The sequence below is a fragment of the Euprymna scolopes genome, chromosome 26, assembly GCF_053919585.1.
Source record: "Euprymna scolopes isolate OS-2025 chromosome 26, ASM5391958v1, whole genome shotgun sequence".
Taxonomy (NCBI): domain Eukaryota; kingdom Metazoa; phylum Mollusca; class Cephalopoda; order Sepiida; family Sepiolidae; genus Euprymna; species Euprymna scolopes.
The window spans coordinates 89,268,363-89,290,874 of NC_136507.1; the positions used below are offsets into that span (position 1 = coordinate 89,268,363).

General features: G+C 33.8%; 1 protein-coding gene across 4 annotated transcripts in view; it reads left to right on the forward strand.

Annotated features, from left to right (window-relative positions):
* Positions 1-22,512, forward strand: part of LOC145248252 (putative E3 ubiquitin-protein ligase HERC1) — a 335,131-nt gene that overhangs the window by 201,136 nt on the left and 111,483 nt on the right. For 2 of the 4 annotated variants that reach the window (XM_080110122.1, XM_080110124.1), the window contains exons 41-46: positions 208-445; positions 3,697-3,866; positions 6,849-7,074; positions 8,923-9,089; positions 14,333-14,496; positions 15,674-15,785. In XM_080110122.1, the coding sequence (XP_079966248.1) occupies positions 208-445; positions 3,697-3,866; positions 6,849-7,074; positions 8,923-9,089; positions 14,333-14,496; positions 15,674-15,785 (1,077 nt within the window). The remainder of the gene's footprint in view (positions 1-207; positions 446-3,696; positions 3,867-6,848; positions 7,075-8,922; positions 9,090-14,332; positions 14,497-15,673; positions 15,786-22,512) is intronic. The other 2 variants (XM_080110123.1, XM_080110125.1) reach the window with 1 other exon arrangement.

A 22,512-nucleotide genomic window follows, 5' to 3' on the forward strand; every position in this document is an offset into this window, starting at 1 on the left:
GTCCTCAGTCAGTGAAGAAGTTCTTCTAGACTGAGGCAATTTTTATTTTTGTTCCAATTCAGGCCGTTTTTGAGGAGCTAGATTTTCCCCACATTCAAACTCAACCTTATATCTAACTTTGCCCTCATAGGGAAGCAACTAAATAGAAACAATTGCTTTTTATTTTATTAAGACTGTCTGATCCGAACCATTTCTTCGTATTTGTAGAACAACTTGATAAACTGCTGACGTCGATGGGCATCAAGTCCAGCACTGATTTATCGTCAAGCCCACCACTAGAACGGAGCAACAGCACTAGTACCGCTGCATCAGCAGTTGACGACAGTGGTGTTAATGCTGGCAACAATGGAGTGGGTACTCGTCGTTCGAGTATGGACAGCAGCTCCCTACTGCAGCGGCATCAACCTGTTGTACATCGTATCAGAACAATGCTGAGTGAACCCAGGTAAGTGAGTCTACCAACACATTCATTATCTATCTAAAGCTGCTTTCAGGACTGCCAGCAACCACTGTAAAAGGGTAATAAAAAATGCAAGAGACCTATATGCTCAATCCGTTAAATCCAAAGTAGCTGAGCAACGGCTTGGTTCCCACCAGTTCTGGCAAATAGCAAATAGGATCCTGAACAGAAGCGTGCGTTCTATCCCAACCATTATCAATGGTCCAGAGGTCATGTCGTCAGCATCCGACAAGGCCAAACTATTTGCTAAGAACTTTGCAGCTAATTCTACCCTATGCGACAAAGGCCATCAACTCCCCGTATTTCCTCCTATAACACACAACATGCTATGCAATATACAAATATCTGTGCATGAGGTCGCCAAGCTAATCAAGAACCTTGATTCCATTAAGCAACTGGCCCTGACGGCATTCCAATTATAGTGTTAAAAAAGCTGCAACCAGAACTTGCCCCCATACTTACCAAACTGTTTAAGCATTGCCTTTAGGAGAAGTGCTTTCCAACACCCTGGAAATCCTCATCAGTATGCCCTGTATTTAAGAATTCAGGTGATAAGTCATCTCCCTCTCAATACAGACCAATAAGTCGCCTGAGTGTCATGAATAAGTTGCTGGAATCCATATTAAATAGAGAAGTAGTCAACCACCTCAGCGGATATAACCTTCTTAGTGACACGCAATATGGTTTCCGTTCTGCTAGATTTACAGCAGACGTGCTAACAGTTATATCTCATAGGATTAGCGAATCTCTCGACAAAGGCTTAATTTCTAGAGCAATTGCTCTTGACATATCAAAGGCCTTCGATAAAGTATGGCATAAAGGCCTACTTCACAAGATTTCCAGCTACGGTATAACTGGAAATCTTTTCTCAATCATTAAATCACTTCTCTCTGATAGGCTCATAAGAGTAGTGGTTGATGGGCAGAAATCAGAGGCCCACAGTATTAATGCTGGAGTCCCTCAGGGGTCCATCCTGGGCCCAACTCTCTTCTTGATCTACATCAATGATCTTCCAAAACACATACTAAAATCATTTGTTGACATCTATGCTGATAACACGAGTATCTATGGCAACACATCAAAGGCCGCAAATGACAACGTTCTCTCTGATTCTCTCTCCTCAGATCTTGGGCGCATGGTTCAGTGAGGGAAGAGGTGGCTGGTTACCTTTAATGCATCTAAGACCAAGCTCCTATCATTACATCATAAACGCTCTGAACCCCATCTGGCATCGATTGAAATGTATGGCTCTCGTTTAGGGGAGGCCACATGTTTTGATAAAATTCTGGGTTTGACCTTTACTCCTGATCTGAAATGGAACACATACATCAAGTCTGTTGTCAAGGTTGCTTGGAAAATGGTGGGATCCTTCTACCGCTCCAGAAGATATCTCACTAATGAAGCAATTCTCTATCTATATAAAAGCCAAGTACGTCCAAGGATGGAGTACTGCTGCCACATCTGGGCAGGAGCTGCTAAAAACAGCCTATCCTGCCTTGACAGAGTACAAAATAGACTTCGTGGCTTAGTGGGTGATGCCCTTTTCTCTTCCCTGCAACCTCTCTCCCACAGAAGAGACGTTGCAAGCCTGTCTCTGTTTTATCGTTATTTCCATGGCAAGTGCTCGTCTGAGCTCTATTCTCTGGTCCCCCCTCGCCAATCTTTCACGAAAAACACCCGACTAGCTGAAACCACTGTCAATAATTTTCCCCGCTCTTTATCCGTGCCTATATCAAAATGTAGATTTCATGAACAAAGCTTTCTTAGAACTGCACAGCTGTGGAACTCTCTACCACTTGCCTGTCCCTCCCCCCAATTCAACTTGGATTTCTTCAAGTCCAACACAAACAAATTCCTGATGAACCACCCTCTGAAGTAATGACACCTTATCAAATACCCAATACTATTACTACGATACTATCCCATTGATTACTTTACACACAATAACCCTTATCCCTGAGTGGCTCCTGGGCCTTAATAAGTGGTGACCCCATGTAAAAAAAGAAAAAAAAAAATTAATAAACTTGTATTAAAATTTCTAAACTGTTGTTTATCAATTTATATAAACAAATGCGAAAGTTTTCGTCTTGAAAAAACCTGTAAATGAAATGTTCATCATTTAAAATTTTGGTTTCAAGTAACGAAGCAATAAGTTTGCAAAGTCAGTTTGTGATAAAATAATGTTTCATTGAATTTGAATAATTCTCTCAAGTTTTGATGAGTTAAAAAGAAAATACTACATTAGCTTACAAAGAGTAGTCTCCTGGGGAAGAGGGAGGGGGTTACAAGCCTCTCATGCTAGCAGCAATTAAAAAAAAAAAATACTCTAATGTGAAATGCGTTTTATTTTTTTTATTCCTCTCATACTGGCATTGATTATATTTCTGTTACTAGGCGGTTATTTAGCACAGCAGTATTGTGTCCCACAGATGGATGCTTCTAAAAAAGGAACTTTGCTTATAGAAAATGAAAACATGCGTAAGACGTCTATTCATGGTTTCGTTAAAAATTCTTTTTCACTAATTGTCACAATTACCAGAAGGATTCAGTTAAAATTTGAATCATAGAAAAGCCTTAAAAAATACCCTACAAATGCAATAAACAAAATTTAATTATTTATGAGAGTATTTGTTCACATTGGATTTGTAGACGACCATGTTGTAGTCGGTAGGGAAATGGTCCTCTGGTAACATGCTTTTAGGCTACAGGAAACCCTTGTAAAAAAACTGTTCATGGAAATTCTATTGCATTGTGGTAGGAAGACTCTGGTGCTTGTTCGTTATTTACCATCATTGATGATGATAGTAGTGATTGGGCAGAAGAATTTGTTTATATTAGACTTGAAAAATGATTGTTCTCGTCAGCTGGGAAGCAGGCTTGTGATATTGTGTTCTACAGCCGAGCAGTCCTAGGAGAGAAAAGTTACTCATAGAAGTTTTGTTCATTTTCTTTTCTTTTTTTTTTTTTTTCACTTCTGGCCATCACCAGTTTTCGGTCACCGCTTATCAAAGACCACTCAAGAATAAGGGTTAATAAATGTTGGTAATCGCAGAACTTTGGTAGGTTTGATTATTTAAGAGGATGATTGAACAAGAACTTATTTTATATTAAATTTGAAAACTGCTGTTATAGTTAACTGGAAAGCAGCCTCACAGTATTGTGCTGGCAGTGATCATATTAATAAAAACACTAAATTCCTAATGTTAAATGCTCTTTTTTATTCCGTGCTCTTTCAGTCTGTCTGCTGTTCCTGTGAATGTACCACCATTACGGCACCCAACATTGTCTCCTGCTGCTTTGTCTAGTGCCTCTCAAGCCCCTCAAACTCCACCGTCACCTTTGTATGCTCCTTTGATGGAAATGGGATTCTCACTTGGCCATATCATGCAGGCTATGAGAGCAACTGGTAATCTACTTTTTTTCTTATATTCTTACACCCTTTATCCAATTTCATAATTTTACAGGTTCATTTTTTTTTTTTTTTCGGGAGGTTAAATATAGAACTCAAGAGAGCATAGATGTTTCAGATCTTGATTTATTTTGGTTCTGGATTTTAATATTTAGTTCTGATTGATATTTCATTTTTTATTGTTCATGAATAGAAGAGGAGGAGAACTTACTCTCATAATCGCATCTACTAATCCTGTTGCCCATTACACCAGGAACTATTTTCTGGAAGCAAAATTTTCCATCTAGATTACCTTTAGCATCTGATCTATAAGCAATTTACCCTCTTCACTTGAGTGGCTGCTGAAAAAAGGATGTCTTCTCCCATTTTAGTATGATGTCACAGCCACACATATTTTCGTATAGGTCTTGGAACTTTTGACAATACATAAATATTATTTTAGTTCTTTAATGCCCAAAGGCTATAATAGTTTTTGAAATTTGACATTAAATCAATAGAATAATGGTATTAAAAAAGATGAAATAACAAAAAAATTAAAGGTGGCAGGTATATGCCTTGGAGAAATATCAACTCCAAAAAGGTGGAGGATTATTTTACCTCAAACTTAAACAACAAACTGAACCTACACACAAATTAAACAAGTCGGTTTAAAAACAAATATTATATGGAATGTTTTCCCTTTAAATGTTTGTATTTTAAATATCAAAAATGCTTGGAGGGGGTTGGGAATGGTTGTATACATCTATATATATATATATATATATAATGAAAAATAATGGAAATAGTATTCCAACAAAATAGAGAAATAAAAAGGAACAAACCGTATTATGTGTTCATCAACGTTTCGTCTCGAAATAAAGACGAAACGTTGATGAACACATAATACGGTTTGTTTCCTTTTTATTTCTCTCTCTCTCTCTCTCTCTCTCTCTCTCTCTCTCTCTCTATATATATATATATATATATATATATATATATATATATATATAAACAAATGACAAGTCTATATTCCAAATTTGACAATGTTGTCCTTCTTACCATATATTTTTTAAGCATGTTGAAATGTTCAATTCTTGATAGCACCTGTCTTGTAGCAGCGAATCATTCATGTAATTATTATGCCAATTTTTTTTTATTTATTCCACCCTTAACTCCACAGAAAAAAAAATGGAACTCCTTAACTTTAAAAGAAAATAAAGGAATCCACTTATATATTTGTTTTTCATTTTCCTGTCTGATGCTGATTTTAGATCTCCCACTCTCACACTATTTCACTTATGTTGTTTATTAGAATCAGGTCATCATCAAGTAATCTTCTCTATGTCTTAAATAACCTATCATGCTGATTTAAGCTATTGATATCAATGTAGGACACACTTTGGATTATCATATGATATCAGGTGATATGACCATACCAATTGAGATGGTGTTGTGTGATGAAATTTTTCATCTTTCATTCTTGTTAGCTCCTTACGTCACACCTTGTCTAGAGCAACTTCCATAAAAAAATATAATAAACAAACGAATGATAGAATTGCAAAAGTGAATACCATTTTATTTGTACTTAGAAAATTTGCAAACAAATATCATGCACAATGTATAAATAGTGTGGTTTACATATCAGAATATTTGTTGACCTGTTTTTCCTTTGTATATTTTGTTTTAGGAGTATTTTCAGATATTATGCGTCCGAGAGATTGCTCTTTTAGATAGTACTAGTTTCAACCTGTTCCGATGCAGCTGACGAAAGTTTTTAGTGGACGTACGAACAAACACACGTTTGAGATTTATATAATAGACTAGCAGGGGTACTCCGCATTGCCCGGGTATTGAGAGGTGGTGTAGTAAGAATATTAAGCAGTTGTTAAAAAAAAACTATAAAAAAAAATTAGATACAGTAGCCCGGGTGGAGAGAGGTGTTAAAAAAAATTCCTGTAACACGAAAAGGTGAAAAAAAAGCCAACTGCCTAGACCCTGCACCCACTGCGATATAATGTTGTGTGTGTGTGTATATATATATATATATATATATATATATATACACAGGGTGCCCACAAAGTCTGACTACATAATCTACAGCATGCTTCTGCAAAGTCTGGCTACATAATGTAGCCAGACTTTGTGGACACCCTGTATATATGTGTATATATATATATATATATATATGTCAGGTCATGTCATGTGCTACTGGTACCATGTCACCCAGTACTACCTGCCTCATGGTCGGGTCACCGGCGACTAAACTGGTTCCCCCACCAGACTTGTTTGGTGAGGAGGGCGGCTAGTCTCCCTGAAGGATTAAAAACAAGACCTTCCAAAGGGCGAATGAACTCTTTTTCTGAGTCAACGACCAACTAGCACTGTGTATATTTGTGTGTGTGTGTGAATGTGTATTGGGGTGGAAAGGGCTCCCGTAAGCCGTGGTGAAGGCAACCTTTCTAGGAGAAGCAAATCTCTGATTTAAAAAACCATAAAGCGGAAGACCATTACCCGCATTAAGCTGGTCTGCAGTTTAATTTGTTGCTGGCTATCTTGCTCTTGCTTGTTGCTGGATCTCAACATTTTGAACCGAGAGAGAGACTTAGCTGTCGTACAAAGCTAAGACTCTGTAGCATCATATTTGTTTAGATACTCCCTCTGGCATTTGGGCTCATGGATTTTAAATGTCTGAGGGAGTGGCACTCGTCTGACAAGAGACGTTGCAATCATCATATATATATATATATATATATATATATATATATATATATATATATATACAAGTGAACGTGTCTGTGCACATTTCCCTACGCAATTATGTAGAGTAATTTCCTTAAAAAAAAATAAAATAAATGAATAATAGAAGAATTGCCAAAGTGAATACCATTTTATTTGTATTTAGATTTTAGATTTGCAAAACAAATATCATGCACACCTTATACATAATGTGAATATTTGTTAACCTGTTTTTCATTTGTATCTTTTCTTTTTCTTTTTTAGGAGTAAGTGGTGAAGCTTCTGCCCATGTTGTAAACACCTTAGCAACATGGATGGTAGAGCACCCAGTTCCGGACAGTGCTATGACTGAACTAAACACCACAGTCAGTACGTCTACACCGACCAATGTCCCTGTCGATTTATCCTTTCCGCAAAGCTCCCTCACTTCCCGTGGCACTTCTCTCACTGATGTACTCAGTGCTCAGCTTTATAGAATCGCATCTGATTGGTAAGCATAAAAAGCAAATACTATACATTTTGGAATTTTCTGATGTTTTCATTTTTGGTTTGTATATTGTAAAATAAATAATGACAAACATCTAACAGAACAACTTTATTGATTATGTAGAAAAGAAGGCAGGTAGTTGTGGAATGACACGTTGTGTATGAATGGAAATGAAAAGTTAGTCCTGTTGAAAGAGAATACTATTCCTTTACACGAGTTGGAATTAGGATCTGATGGTAACCATGATGGATTCTTTGTTTGCTCATCTTAGTCGACATCTAAGCCAAAGGCCCAAGCAGGTTCTTTTGTGCCCCAAGAGAGAAGTTTGTTGTTAGCAGTACCAAGAGCTAGAAAGGAAGAAAATAGAGGGTTGCCATGGTTTAACGTTTTAGTACTTATTCAGATTTGGAACCGGATCATGATAGGGATTACCTGCACTCTGATGTAAGACACCAATCAGTCAATCACAATACGTGGCAATGAACAAACGACTTTCGGATAAATATTGAAAGTAAAAATGAATAAAATAAAATAAAACTAGATGTTTTATGGGAAAACTTGGAGACTAAGAATACTATGAATTTATTAATATTAGACTGCAGACTCCCGAAGAAGTATATATATATATATATATATATATATATATATATATATATATATATATTTTGTTAAAATAAGAAATTAATCGGACCCCCCCCCCCCCAATTGCATTACATGTGGCGTTAAATGCACCGTTGCAAAGAAAGGCTCCATAAGGGATGGATGTAATTGCAGGTGAACAAACCTTTTCTTAAAATTTTCTTGACATAAAAAGAAAGAAAAAATGTTTAAAAAAAAAATGAACTTGAGAATAAAAGAAAATTTTTTTAAAAACTTTTCAAAGATGAAAAAAAAAAAAAAATACATAATTTTTTTTGAAAAAGAACAAACTTTTGTTTCCATTATCTATCAAAAAATGAAAACAAAAAAATGGTTACAGTACCCCTTCCCCTTCCCCTGTATAGAATGTGTTTGCTATGAAACATTAAATGAATAAGAAAACAAGATTATGATAGGTCAATTTTTTTTTTCTTACTCAGTTGTAAAAAGAAAAAAATTGTGACGGAGGGGGAGAGCGTAAAATCTACTTAAGTTATAAATTGTGACAAAGGAGATGGAGGTGGGGTGGGGCGTTGCCTGGTCCTAAAACAAAATAATGGGACATGGGAGCCATCAGCCAAAAGTGAGACTAAAAGCAGAATTTTGTAAGCAAAAAGTAAAATAATGCTGCATACTGGCTGCAAACTTAAGTATGTAATCGATGAGACCACAAGGATACAGAGGTTATCAACATCACAAATTTGGCTTTTTAAAACATTCGCGCATGTGCGGTTTGCAAACAAACGTCGAAAGCAAGGTTTTTATCTGACCCCCCCCCCTTAAACAAAACAGCATTTCTACACAAATAATTGACAGTTTTTTTCCAGTTTTTGATATTATGTGTCTGAGAGATTGCTCTTTCTAATGGTGCCATGTTCGTACCTGTCTGATGCGGATGACAAAAGTTTTAGCAGACACATAAACACACAAACGCCTGAGATTTATATAATAGATTACGGAGCAAAAGCCATTTACCCTGGGGATTAGCTTTCCATTCAAAATTCCATACATATTCCACGGCTTAATAAGATGTACTTAAAGAAAGGTTTACGTTGACCAAAAGTTGGAAAAAAAGAACATCCAAAATGAGAACAGTAGTCCGAAAATAATCCAAATTATCAATCCTCATCTAAAAAAAATTACAAAAAGTTGCTTAATGAATGTTAAATTTCACTTTGAAAAAAAAAAGTCTTCTACGTTTATTATCTACAGGGAAAACAACCTTCAGACAACAGAAGCACCGGTGGCCCATATAGAAACCTTGTCTGACCAATCATCTGATGAACGAGAGAGTGAAATACATCTTGGGCGAACCCGTCGCCGTCGTTTAAGCAGAACTCGACACATGGATATAAGAAGTTTCCTCACTAGCAGACCATGTAAGTAATTAATCTTTGATGGAGATATGTATTTATAAAAATACTCGTTTTGTACATTAAAATTAAGCTGAATATCAAATTGGAAGATGATCTGATTGATAAAGCAATGACTGTAGTTAACACGTTACTCTGCATATTTATATAAAGTATGTAATTTATTTGCTATGGGTATATAAACTCTATGCTAATGTAATTGTAAATGATATGTCAACTTGATATACCAATGTAATTTTAACTTACAAACTCTATCTATCTATCTATCTATATATATATATATATATATATATATATACGAGCAAACAGTTAATAAAACATGTTAAAAAACACTTTGAAATGAGTTAAAAACATATTTAATCTGAAAATGAAACACTAGATAAGTGGATAGTCCTTAATCCGCGGAGTTTCGAAGAAATACTTTACTTCTCATCAAAGGGTAGGAATTAGCAAAATGCGGGATCTGATTTTGCATGCAAAAGTATTTGATGAAACAACAAGTAAGTCAAAGATCTTACTTGATAACAAAAAAAAGTGAAGCAGAGGAAATATGGTGAAGAAAAAGGTGATTACATATGAATGGATAGTCTGGTGGAAGATAAATAATCCAGTGACAGTAAAATCCATTATAGATTTTATATATATATATATATATATATATAGTCTTCCACATACAGTACTGTTCACTGTTTCACAGCTCATATATATTAGTACCTTCAATAAGTTTCCAGACATTTTCATATGGGCACTTTCATTGATAGTATACACATGAAATTATAGTCCTCTTCAAAGTAATATCCTTTGGCTGCAATGTACGTGTTGTATCGTTCCAACAACTTCTGGAAGGTTCCATGGAAGTCTTTTTGTGTGAGCATGTCAATGACCCTTGTTGCAGCCTCTTTCCTCTCCTCAATTGTCTCATAACAACAGCCTCTAAAGATTTCCTTGAGCTTAGGGAATAACCAAAAGTCACAGGGAATAAGGTTTGGACTATAGGGAGGTGAGAACTGTTGCGATGTCCATGACAACATCTTTCTTTCTGATCTTCTCTGAGGACCTTTGGGACAAACTTCACAGAAATCTTCCGCATCTTCAGTTTCCTGTGAATAATTATGTGTACAGCTCCCACACTGATATCCAATTGTGCATTTATTGTCTCTATAGACACACAATGGTCTTTACGCATGAGATTCTTTATTTGGCCAATCAACTCTGGTGTTCTGACTTCCTTGCTCCTCCCACACCTCATCATCCCTCACAGGTTCCCTGCCTTCCGTGAATCTCATTAAAACAGAATTTTATTGCATATCATTCTTCTAAAGTGTCCTCACGTCCAGATTGCATTTTGGAAATTCACTGGCTGTGACAATCACACTTTAGTAGAGCGTATTCCAATTTCTGCTGTAGCTGTTAATTTGAATCTGAAATCATAAAAATTAGATGTATAGCAATAACATACTGAATTTTCAAAGAGTCTACGACAATTTTAAATGCTAGTACAAAAAAAGTCTGGAAATTTATTGAAAGCACTTTGTGTGTGTATATATATATATATATATATATATATATATATATATAATCCACATACACACATGATTATATAAAAGGAACTTTGTGTGTATGAGTGAGTTTCTATTGACTCCTAAATGGCTGGGCTGATTTTTATGAAATTTCACACAAATGTACTTTATGTGCCTGGCAGTGTTCTTAGATAGGTTTTGTATCGGAATGTCTTAGATAAGTATCTAAGTATTGAAATAACTCTATGAAAGAAGGAACCTACGATTTTGATTGAAGTTAACACCTTATAAGATCACAAGTACCCTAATGTAATTGTAAATGATATGTCAACTCTGTACACTAATGTAAATTTAGCTAACAAACTCTCTATACACTGATGTAATATTATATATATATATATATATATATATATATATATATATATATATATATATATACCGATGTTATTTTAATTCTCAAACTCTCTCTCTCATATATATATATATATATATATATATATATATATATATACACTAGCAGGCCGCCCGACATTGCCCAGTCATAAAATACACTTAAATATGATAATTTGATTAATGCAGATTTCATATTTATTATTATATTATATAGTAATGATTTGAAAAGTTAAAAAAAAAAAAATTTGCGCCACCACCGAGAATCAAAACCAAAACGTTTAGCTTATGAATTACTTTTTCTCCTGATGTTAATGCCTGAGCTATGAAGACTTGTTTGCTGTACATCATCAACGTTCTGATCCCCATCTGGCATCAGTTGAAATGAATGGCTCTCGTCTTGAGGAGACCTCAAGTTTTGACAAGCTTCTGGGCTTGACCTTTACTCCTGATCTTAAATGGAACAGGTACATCAAATCTGTTACCAAGGCCGCTGGAAAAATGGTGGGATCCTTCTATCGATCCAGTAGATATCTCACTGCTGATGCAATTCTCTATCTATATAAGAGCCAGGTACGTCCAAGGTTGGAATACTGTTGCCACATCTGGGCAGGAGCTGCTAGAAAGGACTTGTCCTGCCATGATAGAGTTCAAAATAGACTTCGTAGCCTCATAGGAGATATCCTTTTCTCTTCCCTGCAACCTCTATCTCACAGAAGAGATGTTGCGAGTTTGTCACTGCTGTATCGTTATTTTCATGGAAAGTGTTCGACTGAGCTTCAGTCTATGGTCCCCCCCCCTCACCAAGCTTTCACAAGAAACACCCGTCTAGCTGAAAACACTATCAATAATTCTCCCCACTCGTTATCTGTGCCTAAACCTAAACGTAGATTCCATGAACAAAGCTTCTTTCTTAGAACTGCACGCCTGTGGAATTGTCTTCCGTTTTCCTGCTTTCCGGCTGACTACAATATGGTTGTCTTCAAGTCTAATGTAAACAAGTTCTTGATCAGCCGTTCCATTTGTTAGCAAATTTACTGAATTTCCATTACTAACGATTACTATATTGTCCAATTTCTACTGTACACTCTTTAACCCTTATCCTCGAGTGGCCTCTTGGCCTTGATAAGTGGTGATGCCTATGTAAAAAAAAAAAAAAAAAAACCAATATCTACTACATCATGCATACATATTCGTAATCCGTCATTCGACCTTCACTTGATAAATTCCATTTTTTTTAATTTTCACACTTTTGTAGAGATTTTCCCTGGCTAAAATCAAATATAAAGTTTTGCATAGGTTCGAATACCCTCTATATTAAGTTTCATCTGTAGACCAAAAACTGACAGGAGTTTGGTAGGCAAAATTTTTTAAATAAATATATATACGCATACATAAATATATATGGAAAGAGTTTTGTGTTTACTATGACCTTTTCACGCAAATATTATGCAAGTATAAATCATGTAGAATATCTGCATGAATATAATTACACGTAATAATTTGCTAAAGACGATCACCGCATAAAATAACCGAAAAAATCTAATAGGGAATTAATTAAAATGAATGTTTAAAAGTATATGCAAATTAGCTAGATCTTTTGCAGATGAATTCAATTCTACGATCCATATATAACAAAGTTGTATTTTCTTTTTAAGTAAATAGAAAAAAGGGTTTTTAATATGTGTATCAATACACAAAAAAAAAAATTTATAGGACTGTATGTATATATATGCTTCCAATTATGGGATTTCCTTGGATTTTACTTGTGCAAATGGAAATTCAATTAACTTTCTTGAAGTTATATATTTGAATTTTACCGTCACTGGATTATTTATCTTCCACCAGACTATCCATTCATGTGTAATCACTTTTTTCTTCACCATATTCCCTCTGCTTCACTTTTTTGTTATCAAGTAAGATCTTTGACTTACTTGTTGTTTCATCAAATACTTTTGCATGCAAAATCCGATCCTGCATTTTGCTAATTCCTACCCTCTGATGAGAAGTAAAGTATTTATTCAAAACTCCGGATTAAGGACTACCCACTTATCAAGTGTTTCCTTTTCAGATTAAATATGTTTTTAACTCTTTTCAAAGTGTTTTTTAACATGTTTTATTAACTGTTTGCTTGTATATATATATATATATATATATATATATATATATATATATATATATATATATACACTAGCAGGGAGACCCGATGTTGCCCGGGATTGAATGATGATCAACGAATATTTCTCGCTCATATATTTTTATTGTCATTGAAATCCATGAAATCATTAGAGAGGAAGCTTCACATGCCTCCATGCAGTAACTTAGTCCAAAATATATGTTAATCTACATTGCACTCTAGAGAACCTACTGTTTCTTTTATAAAATTATTTTATATAAAATTCTTTTCAATTAACGAGAAAAAAAATTAAGAAACTTACGTGCGGGGTTTGAACCTACAGACCATGTCATGCAAAAAAAAAAAAAAAAACTCACAATATTAACTTACTCACAGTAGAATTTTCACAGCCCGTTGTTCTATCATTGTTGCTAAAAGCACCGACATAAAAAAAAAATGGCTTTAGTGATGATAGATAAATTAAAATAAGTTTCAATTATTGGTAATTATCGGGGTATTCTGAGACAAAACCTAACTAAGATTACTCCCAGACTTATGCACTCAAGTTCTGTGAATTTTAAAGAAAATCTGTTCAGCCGTTTTTGAGTCTATAAGGAACAAACACACAAAGTTGCATTTATATAATTGTATATATATATATATATTTGTAGTCATTGACATACAGTCCTGTTTCGTTGTATCACAACTCATCAGTGCCGCTAGACTAGCATCTTTCCCAAGCCAAGGATTGAACCTAGAACCGTCATGTTGACAGTCAGCCGTTCTCCCACTCGATCATGGAAGGGACACCCGCAAATAACCCGTCGGAATGTCTATTTAAATAGACATCCGCCACCACTTTTACAGTGCTCAAACCGCCTGTTTGTAAACAAACAAACAACGAGCTTTGCATTTTTCAGCTAATTAAGTAGCGGGTGAGATTATTTACGACAGTGCTCTACCCAAAGAGGGGGGGGGGCTTAAAATCTATTTGTAGTCATCGACATACAGTCCTGATTCGTTGTATCAGTGTGTATTAGAGTGTGCATGTGTGTGTGTATATATATATACACACACACTCTGTAATTGTAGATGACAAACACATCCATCGTTATGGTAGTTGTCAGTGCATTATTTTGATATGAAATTCAAAAAAACAAATATATATTAACTTTTTTTTTTTTTTCAATCCTTAAACTTAAAATGGTTCTTATTTATTCCAGCTGGAACCAGAAACTTTCGAGAAAGTCATCGTGAAAACCGTCCTGAACGCCAGCAAGAAATTGGAGAGGCCCAAGCCTTCTATGATATGGAATACGATATATTTGATGACTTATTGTATGAGGAAAACGTTGACGATTTTTTCACTTTGGATCCGACCGAGCAGGTGAGTTGATATTTTACTTCTATTGTTGAAATGTTGCGGGTTGCAGAATGATTTGAATAGAAGCAAATACGGGATTTAGATTAAGTGACGAAGATGAAAACGTGTGTTTTTGATATTAAGTTTTATACGGGAAACTTACGAACTTGATGTCTGAAGTTTGAAGATGAGGTTAACAGTCCACAAAAAAAAATGAATATAAAAAATGCTTATTATTTCAAACTGCTTCATGTCTTCCAAGTGACGAAACATTTGCCACACACGCATGCACATTTTTTCACGCTACATTTTGACTTGTGACTACTAATCGAACTTTCTTCACCAAACATTTGTTTGTATAAATGATTGAAAGTAAGTTTTATATTCTAATGTCTTGTATAAAAATATTTTTTTATAAAATTTTGTTTTCTCAATTTTTCATTTACAAAACTATTTTAGGTAGCCCTTGCTACCGGTGACCCTTCTATTCTCTCCAAGTTTCATTTATTTCCATTCTTCTATTTTCTGGGCTGGTGCATCTACCACTAGTGTCTCCCTCTTGGATAGGTCCTGGATATGACCTTAAACTATATCCAGTGGCGAGGCCCCAGCTTGCGGGCTTTGGGGAGTGTGGAGCCACCCTTTAATTGCCATTGCTCCCAGGTCCACTCTGACCCGGAGTGGTAGTACCTGTTAGGGTTCCAATTATGGGTTAAATAGAAACCAACTTGAAAACAAATATATTCTATTAAAAAATTTTTCTTAAATCTTTGGATTTGGCATTAAATAACCTGAAAAGGGTTGATATGCCGTAAAACAAAAACCAACCAACCAACCCTCTTGGATAGGGTCCAAAAAAGGCGTCTCCAATCTAATAGATCCGACTTTGTCAACTAGTGTCACACTGTTGCATCCCTGTGCCTGTTTTATAAGTATTTTAATGAAATGTGTTCTGATGAACTGATTGCACTTGTGCCCCCAATTAGTAGCCCCTTACAAGTGGCAATATGCCTTGTTTGGGATGGAGGTGAGTAAAAAAAAAAAAATATATGCGTATATATTCATCTTTTTTTTTTTTTTTTTTTTGATAAAATCTAATACGTATCGGTCAAGTTTACTGCATAAAATCTGAGGACATTTTGAGTCTAAATTTTATAGATGAGTTTGTATCTATTCTAAGCATTTTTTTTTTTTTTTTTAGCAGTATCTTTCCAGTTCAAGCGAATCACGAGATCTGGTGAATTGTGACCTGTGCCTTGCCCGTACAACCAATTTCAACAGCCATATGAAGTCCCATCACCCTGGCTGTGGATGTAATTATTTTTTTTATAACAATTCATTTTATATTACATCATTTTGCTTTGGAGTTTTATCAAGATTTCATCTCATTTTTATATAATGCATTAGACATGGTTAGATATCGACACGTATATATATATATATATATGTGCACATACACCTATTTCTTTGTAAGATAGTAAGAGAAGACTCTAGCAGAATGCCCAATTATTAAAGCAAAAATATCAAAATGAGAGCGTAATATTTATTCATACAGAAGATCAGAACATCAGTACCGTCAGTTTCAAATCCAAACAAAAGACCAATATCTGGTCGCCTATGTCAGACTCTCTCCAGCCTCTATTTATATCTGTCTCCCTGGAAATGGTCTCACACACCATATAAAACTCTGTCCATAAACAGTTTTATACAGTGGCTGAGATGCCACTTTTGGGGAGACAGGTAAAAACAGAAGCCAGAGAGAGTCCGACATAGGTGACCATGTATATATATGCCCTTTATTTGGATTTGAAAGTAACAATACCAATGCTGTTTTGATATTCTGTAATGCATACATGAATAAATAAACAAATATTTTCAAGCAAACATTGTTAATAACAAAAGTAGTTAGCTTAATTCTGCCTTTTTCATTTTTCGATTTTTGTTAAAAATAATGTTTGCTTGAACAAAAAAATGTTGCCTAAATACACAATATAGGCAATTACAATATAACTATAATATAAAGCTGAACGTCTGTGTGTGTGTCTGGTCACGAATGATAGAAGATGTATCGAGACACAGGAATGGGTATGTTTGATCTGGCATAATGATGATTCATTAAAATTGTGGGGTCTGCGTACGCACCTGGTCCACAAAGTATGAAAATAAAAAATTATAAAAACGTTTACAAATGTTTTTGATATAGATGTACATAAGAATACTTTGATAAGTATGTTTTAAATTAAATAGGGATGGTATAATAAAATTGTAGGGTCTGCTTTTGCACCTGGCCTCCATAGAATGGAAATAGGCACAAACTTTAATAAAGACTTTTCATATCTATCTGCATAAGTATACTTTGATAATTATGTTTCAGTTTGGAGAAATATGGTATAATAAAATTATGGGGTGTTCGTTCACGCCTGACCTCCATAGAATGGAAATATGTCACAAAGTTTAACAAGGTTTTTTAATATAGATCCACAGAATATTGTGATAAGTGTTTCAGTGTGAGCAGGTATGGTATAATAAATTATGGGGTTTATCTATTTTATTTTTACTTTCATCATATTTTGCTTTGGTTTTGATGCCCCCAAATTCGAAGCTATCTCTTTACAAGCCTTCCTTTTCATAACCTATCATACTTTCATAAATCAGAGTCCATTTTCTGTAGGCTGTTTTTGAACCCAGTCAACGATGGGTACTTTTGCTAGTATATATATAATCGATGGGACGATTCCATTACTAATTTCCTGATTCCAATGCAATTAATGATTCTGATTCTTTATAAGTCTCTAACTATTTAACTATAAAGTTTTTTTTTCCTCAATTACTGCAAAAATACATGTTAAATATTAATATATTTTCTCAAAGGTAAAAAAACATATTTGTGGGAGTGATCTATACATTTTTGCTTTACTGGTAGTTTAAAATCGATAAATATTTATTTTATTATTACTACCAGCAGTGGAATATTTTGTTTTAAACAAAATCAAATAAAAAAAAAAAAAGGATAATTAAGAGAATCGTTTTTGGTATCAGAAAATAGGCATAAATTTTTCTGATTCTGATGCCCCAAAAAGTTTCGCTATTCCCGATTCCAATTAATCACCCCAATACTAATATATATATATATATATATATAGATTTGTTATTGTTGTTTTTTCAAGCGATAAACACGGTTAATATTGGCTCCGCCTCGAAGCATTTTTTATTTACTTAGAAAGTCGCCCTTTAATTTGTTTGGACGTATATAACAATTTTATTTATTTATTATTTTTTAAAACAGTAATCTACATACACGCGTGTTTCGAGGCAATTACCTCTTGTCAGCGTAGCTCAACATATCTCTATATATATATATATATATATAATGTTCAAATTTAAATCAGATAAAAAACTTGCTTATTTTTTTATTGAGACTCAAGTGAAATATGACCATTCAAAATAAAATAACAGGAAAACTTATGGATGAAAAACATATCAATGAAAAATATTAGTGTATACCAAAGATTATGGAAAATCGAGTAGAATTTCAATAGAACATAAAATGTTTATTATTCGAACTCCACAAACTCCAAAGATATTTGTATCAAACCAAATTTGTCATGATTGGTAATTTAATTTATTAAAATTCTACTCGGTTATTTTCCGTAATTTTTTTGTGTATACTAATATTTTTTGATCCATAAGTTTTCCTAACATTTCCTATCTATATAAAAGCCAAGTACATCCAAGGATGGAATACTGCTGCCATATCTGGGCAGGAGCTGCTAAAAACAGCCTATCCTGCCTTGAAAGAGTAGAAAATAGACTTCGTGGCTTAGTGGGGGATGCCATTTTCTCTTCCCTGCAACCTCTCTCCTACAGAATAGATGTTGCAAGCCTATCTTTGTTTTATCGTTATTTCCATGGCAGGTGCTCATCTGAACTCCAATCTCTGCCCCCCCCCTCACCAATCTTTTACGAAAAACACCCGTCTAGCTGAATCCACTGTCAAAAACTTTCCCCGCTCTTTATCTATGCCTAAATCAAAACGTAGATTCCATGAACAAAGCTTCTTTCTTAGAACTGCATGCCTGTGGAACTCTGTTCCGTCTGCCTGCTTCCCTCCTGACTACAACTTGGATGTCTTCAAGTCCAACGTAAACAAATTCCTGATGAACCGCCCCCTTCAGTAGACACTTTAAATATCCACACTAACGAACTGTACTTACAATAACCCTTATCCCTGAGTGGCTTCCAGGCCTTGATAAGTGGTGACCACCTTGTAAAAAAAAAACATTTGTATCAAACCAAATTTGTCATGATTGGTAATTTAATTTATTAAAATTCTACTCGGTTATTTTCCGTAATTTTTTAGTGTATGCTAATATTTTTTACTGATGTGTAAGTATATCCATAAGTTTTCCTAACATTTTATTTTGAACAGCCATATTTTACTTAGGTGTCAATAAAAATAAGCAGAGAAAACTGTTTTTTTTCATTAATCACAAAGATCAATCATCGAGTTGCATTGGTAGCTCAATATTTAATGAGATAGAGCTTATTATATATGTTTATAAGCGATTTAAATTTTCAAATTGAGAGATTCTGTTTTAAAAAAAAAATTATATTGAATCATATGACATAAAAATTGTTTTGAAACAGCTGTAAACAACTATAATAACTCTCTGTATGCTCTTTATTTGGAATATGATTTGAAGATGATCTCAATCATCAAAAGTAAATATCTTTTTGATGTTAAATATTTTTTTATTCAAAAGGTCTTTTGAAACTAATTTTTTCTTTGTTTTTTTTTTTTAAATGTATTCAAAATGTTTTTTGTTTATTTTTTCGACAGTTTTGAATTTATTACTTTTTGTTTTTGCACCTGCTTTTATTTTGTCTGTTGATTTAAAAATTTTATTCAACTTTTATTTCGTTTTATTTTTGTTGTTTTTTATTATAAGCGTACAAATTTTTTATAAGTTTTCCTCACATTTTATTTTGAACAGCCATATTTTACTTAGGTGTCAATAAAAATAAGCAGAGAAAACTGTTTTTTTTTTTTTCATTAATCACAAAGATCAATCATCGAGTTGCAAACACTGGTAGCTCAATATTTAATGAGATAGAGCTTATTATATATGTTTATAAGCAATTTAAATTTTCAAATTGAGAGATTCTGTTTTGAAAAGAATTTATATTGAATCATATGACATAAAAACTGTTTGGAAACAACCGTAAACGACTATAACTCTCTGTATGCTCTTTATTTGGAATATGATTTGAAGATTGTTGATTTTAAAATTTTATTCAACTTTTATTTAGTTTTAATTTTATTTTTTATTGTAAGCATACAAACTTTTTATAAGGTAGATATATTTAACCTTTTCTGTTCCTTTTTGTTTTTGAATATTTCTATTTTCTCAGTCGATACATCTTTAAAAACGTCTTCATATGCAGATACTCCATAAATAGAAAACATTGGTGCTTGTCCAGGATTCCCCTCTATATTAAAAAAAACAAAAATACTGAAAAATCTTTCATGTACATATCTATTATGAAACGAAAACATAATATTCCAAGAATCACATAAATTGATTAATTAGTTTTATTTTTAAATAAGAAAATCAAATTTTTTTAGTATTCAAGAAGTAACTTTATGCTGACATATTCGAAAAAAGATAACAAGCGTAATTCTGGACAATAACTCATTTTAGCTATTTTAAAACAAAAACTCATCCATATTAAAAATCTATAAGAAATCAAATGATTGTTGGATTTTAGTAAGTTTCATTTTGTATTTAATAAAATACTTCTTTCTTTAGTAATTGTAAACAGTAGACTGATAATTTTTATTTCAATATACAATAGTTCAGTGGCAAAAATATAAAAAAATAAGGTTCTTGTCCAGAATTCCCTCTATATTAAAAAAATTAAAATAAAGAAAAATCTGTATGATGTACATAATCATGATGAAACAAAAATACCATGTTTCAAAAATCATGTAAATTGATCAAGTAGTTTCATTTTATAAAGAAAATCATTTTAAGCAAGTTATGGAAATTCATTGGCATAACAACATAAATCAAGTATGAATTATTGTTAAGCTCTCTTCTTTTGTTTCTTGACATTTTTTTACAAAATGGTGAGCCAGACAGTCTCTCCACGGATACTTATATCATAAATTTTGACTTTCTTAGATAAAATAAACTTACTTGATCAATTTTATGTGATTTTTCAAAGTATTAGTATCGGTCTTAATAGTTCACTGTTTTTCATATTCGGCCAGTAAAGGAGAAATCCTTCTAGACTGATGCAATTTTGACGTGTGTCTCAATTCAAATCTTATTTTATTTTTTTTTTTTGTAAGTGTTGGATTTTCTTCACATTAAAAACTGACCCTGTGTGTAACTCTACTTTCGTGGGGAGGCAAGTAAATAGTATCACCTTTTGTGGAATATCATAAGTTGGGGAGAAGGTATGAGCCTATAGCTCATGACCAGAGATGAAAAAAAACCCAAAAAACTGACTTGCATCCTTGGGATAACATTTCCCTGCATCTTTTTTTAGACTTAAGTCTAAAAAAAGAAGCAGTGAAATGTTATCTCAAGGATGCAAGTCAGTTTTTTTTTTTTTTTTTTTTTTTTTTTTTTAATAAAAAAAAAAAACGATATGTTGCTATACGCACAGGAAACCTGTTTGTCGTGTAAGTTCTCCTTTACAACCTGTATTTTTTTCCTTTTTATCCCCTTACCATTTCAAGCAAACTATAAAGACACTCAACCCAATCTATTCACCGTTTTCTTTGTGTTGCGGACCAGTAAGAATCCAAAAGAAATGGTCCTGGATATGACCTTAAACTATATCCGATGGGGAGGCCCCAGTTTGCAGACTTTGGGGAGTGTGGAGCCATCCTTTAATTGCCATTGCTCACAGGTCCACTCTGACCCGTAATGGTAGTACCTGTTAGAGTCCCAACTATAGATTATATAGAAACCGACTTGAAAAAAACAAATATATTCTATTAAAATATTGTGCTTCAAAATCACTGGATTCGGCATTAAATAACCTGAAAAGGATTGATATGCCGTAAAACAACTAACCCACTAAAAGAAATACACAACTTGATATTTAGTAGATACAAAATATATTGAAAAAGAAATATAACAAAGACCGTAAAGAACTTGTGTATAATGCCAAGAGGCATATTCTCTCAGTCTTCATAGTAAGCAGAATGGTTCTTCATTGTTATCCTTGAGGTGAGCACCACACCTCCTCCAAAACCGTATCTCCACAGGAGTCTCGGTATCATTTATCCACCATTTCAAGCTAACTATAAGATCATTCGATCCAACCTACTCGCTATTTTCTTTGTATTGCGGACTGATAAATGTCCAGAAGAAAGACACAATTCAATATTGTTTCAAAAATATATTGAAAAAAAAAGGCCGATACAACAAATAAAGAGAAAGGTTAGATCTTAGTCAAATAGCCAGGTATGCATAACTTGTACATAACACCGAGAAGCATATTCTCTCGGTCTTGTTGGTAAGCAGAAGAGTTCATTATTATCTTTAAGGTAAGCACCACAGTATGCCCCCACTTCCTTCAAAATCTTATCTCCGCAGGAGTCTCAATATATTTTTCTCTTTGGGTTGATCACGATAGGCTTCAGTGATAATCCTCATCGCCAGTGTTGTTGATCGGTAAGTGTCCAGAAGAAATACACAACTCGATATTTAATGAGAAAAAAATATATTAAAAAAAAAAGACTAATGCAACAAATAGTGCTTGCAGGTCAGTCTGATGGCCAAGTGTGCATAACTTGTGCATAACACCGAGAGTCATTCTCTTGACCTTTACAGTAAGCGGATGAGTTTGTTATCTGTAAGGTGAGCAGCACAACACTTTGTAACTGAACAATTTAATTTTGTGACAAGGATTTTGGAAATACATTTCTTGGTTGTATGTACAATTTGAACAAATATTTTCTGCTCAGAAACGTATTCTCATCTCTAGGGCTATGACAATAGCATATTATTTTCCTTGTTTTGA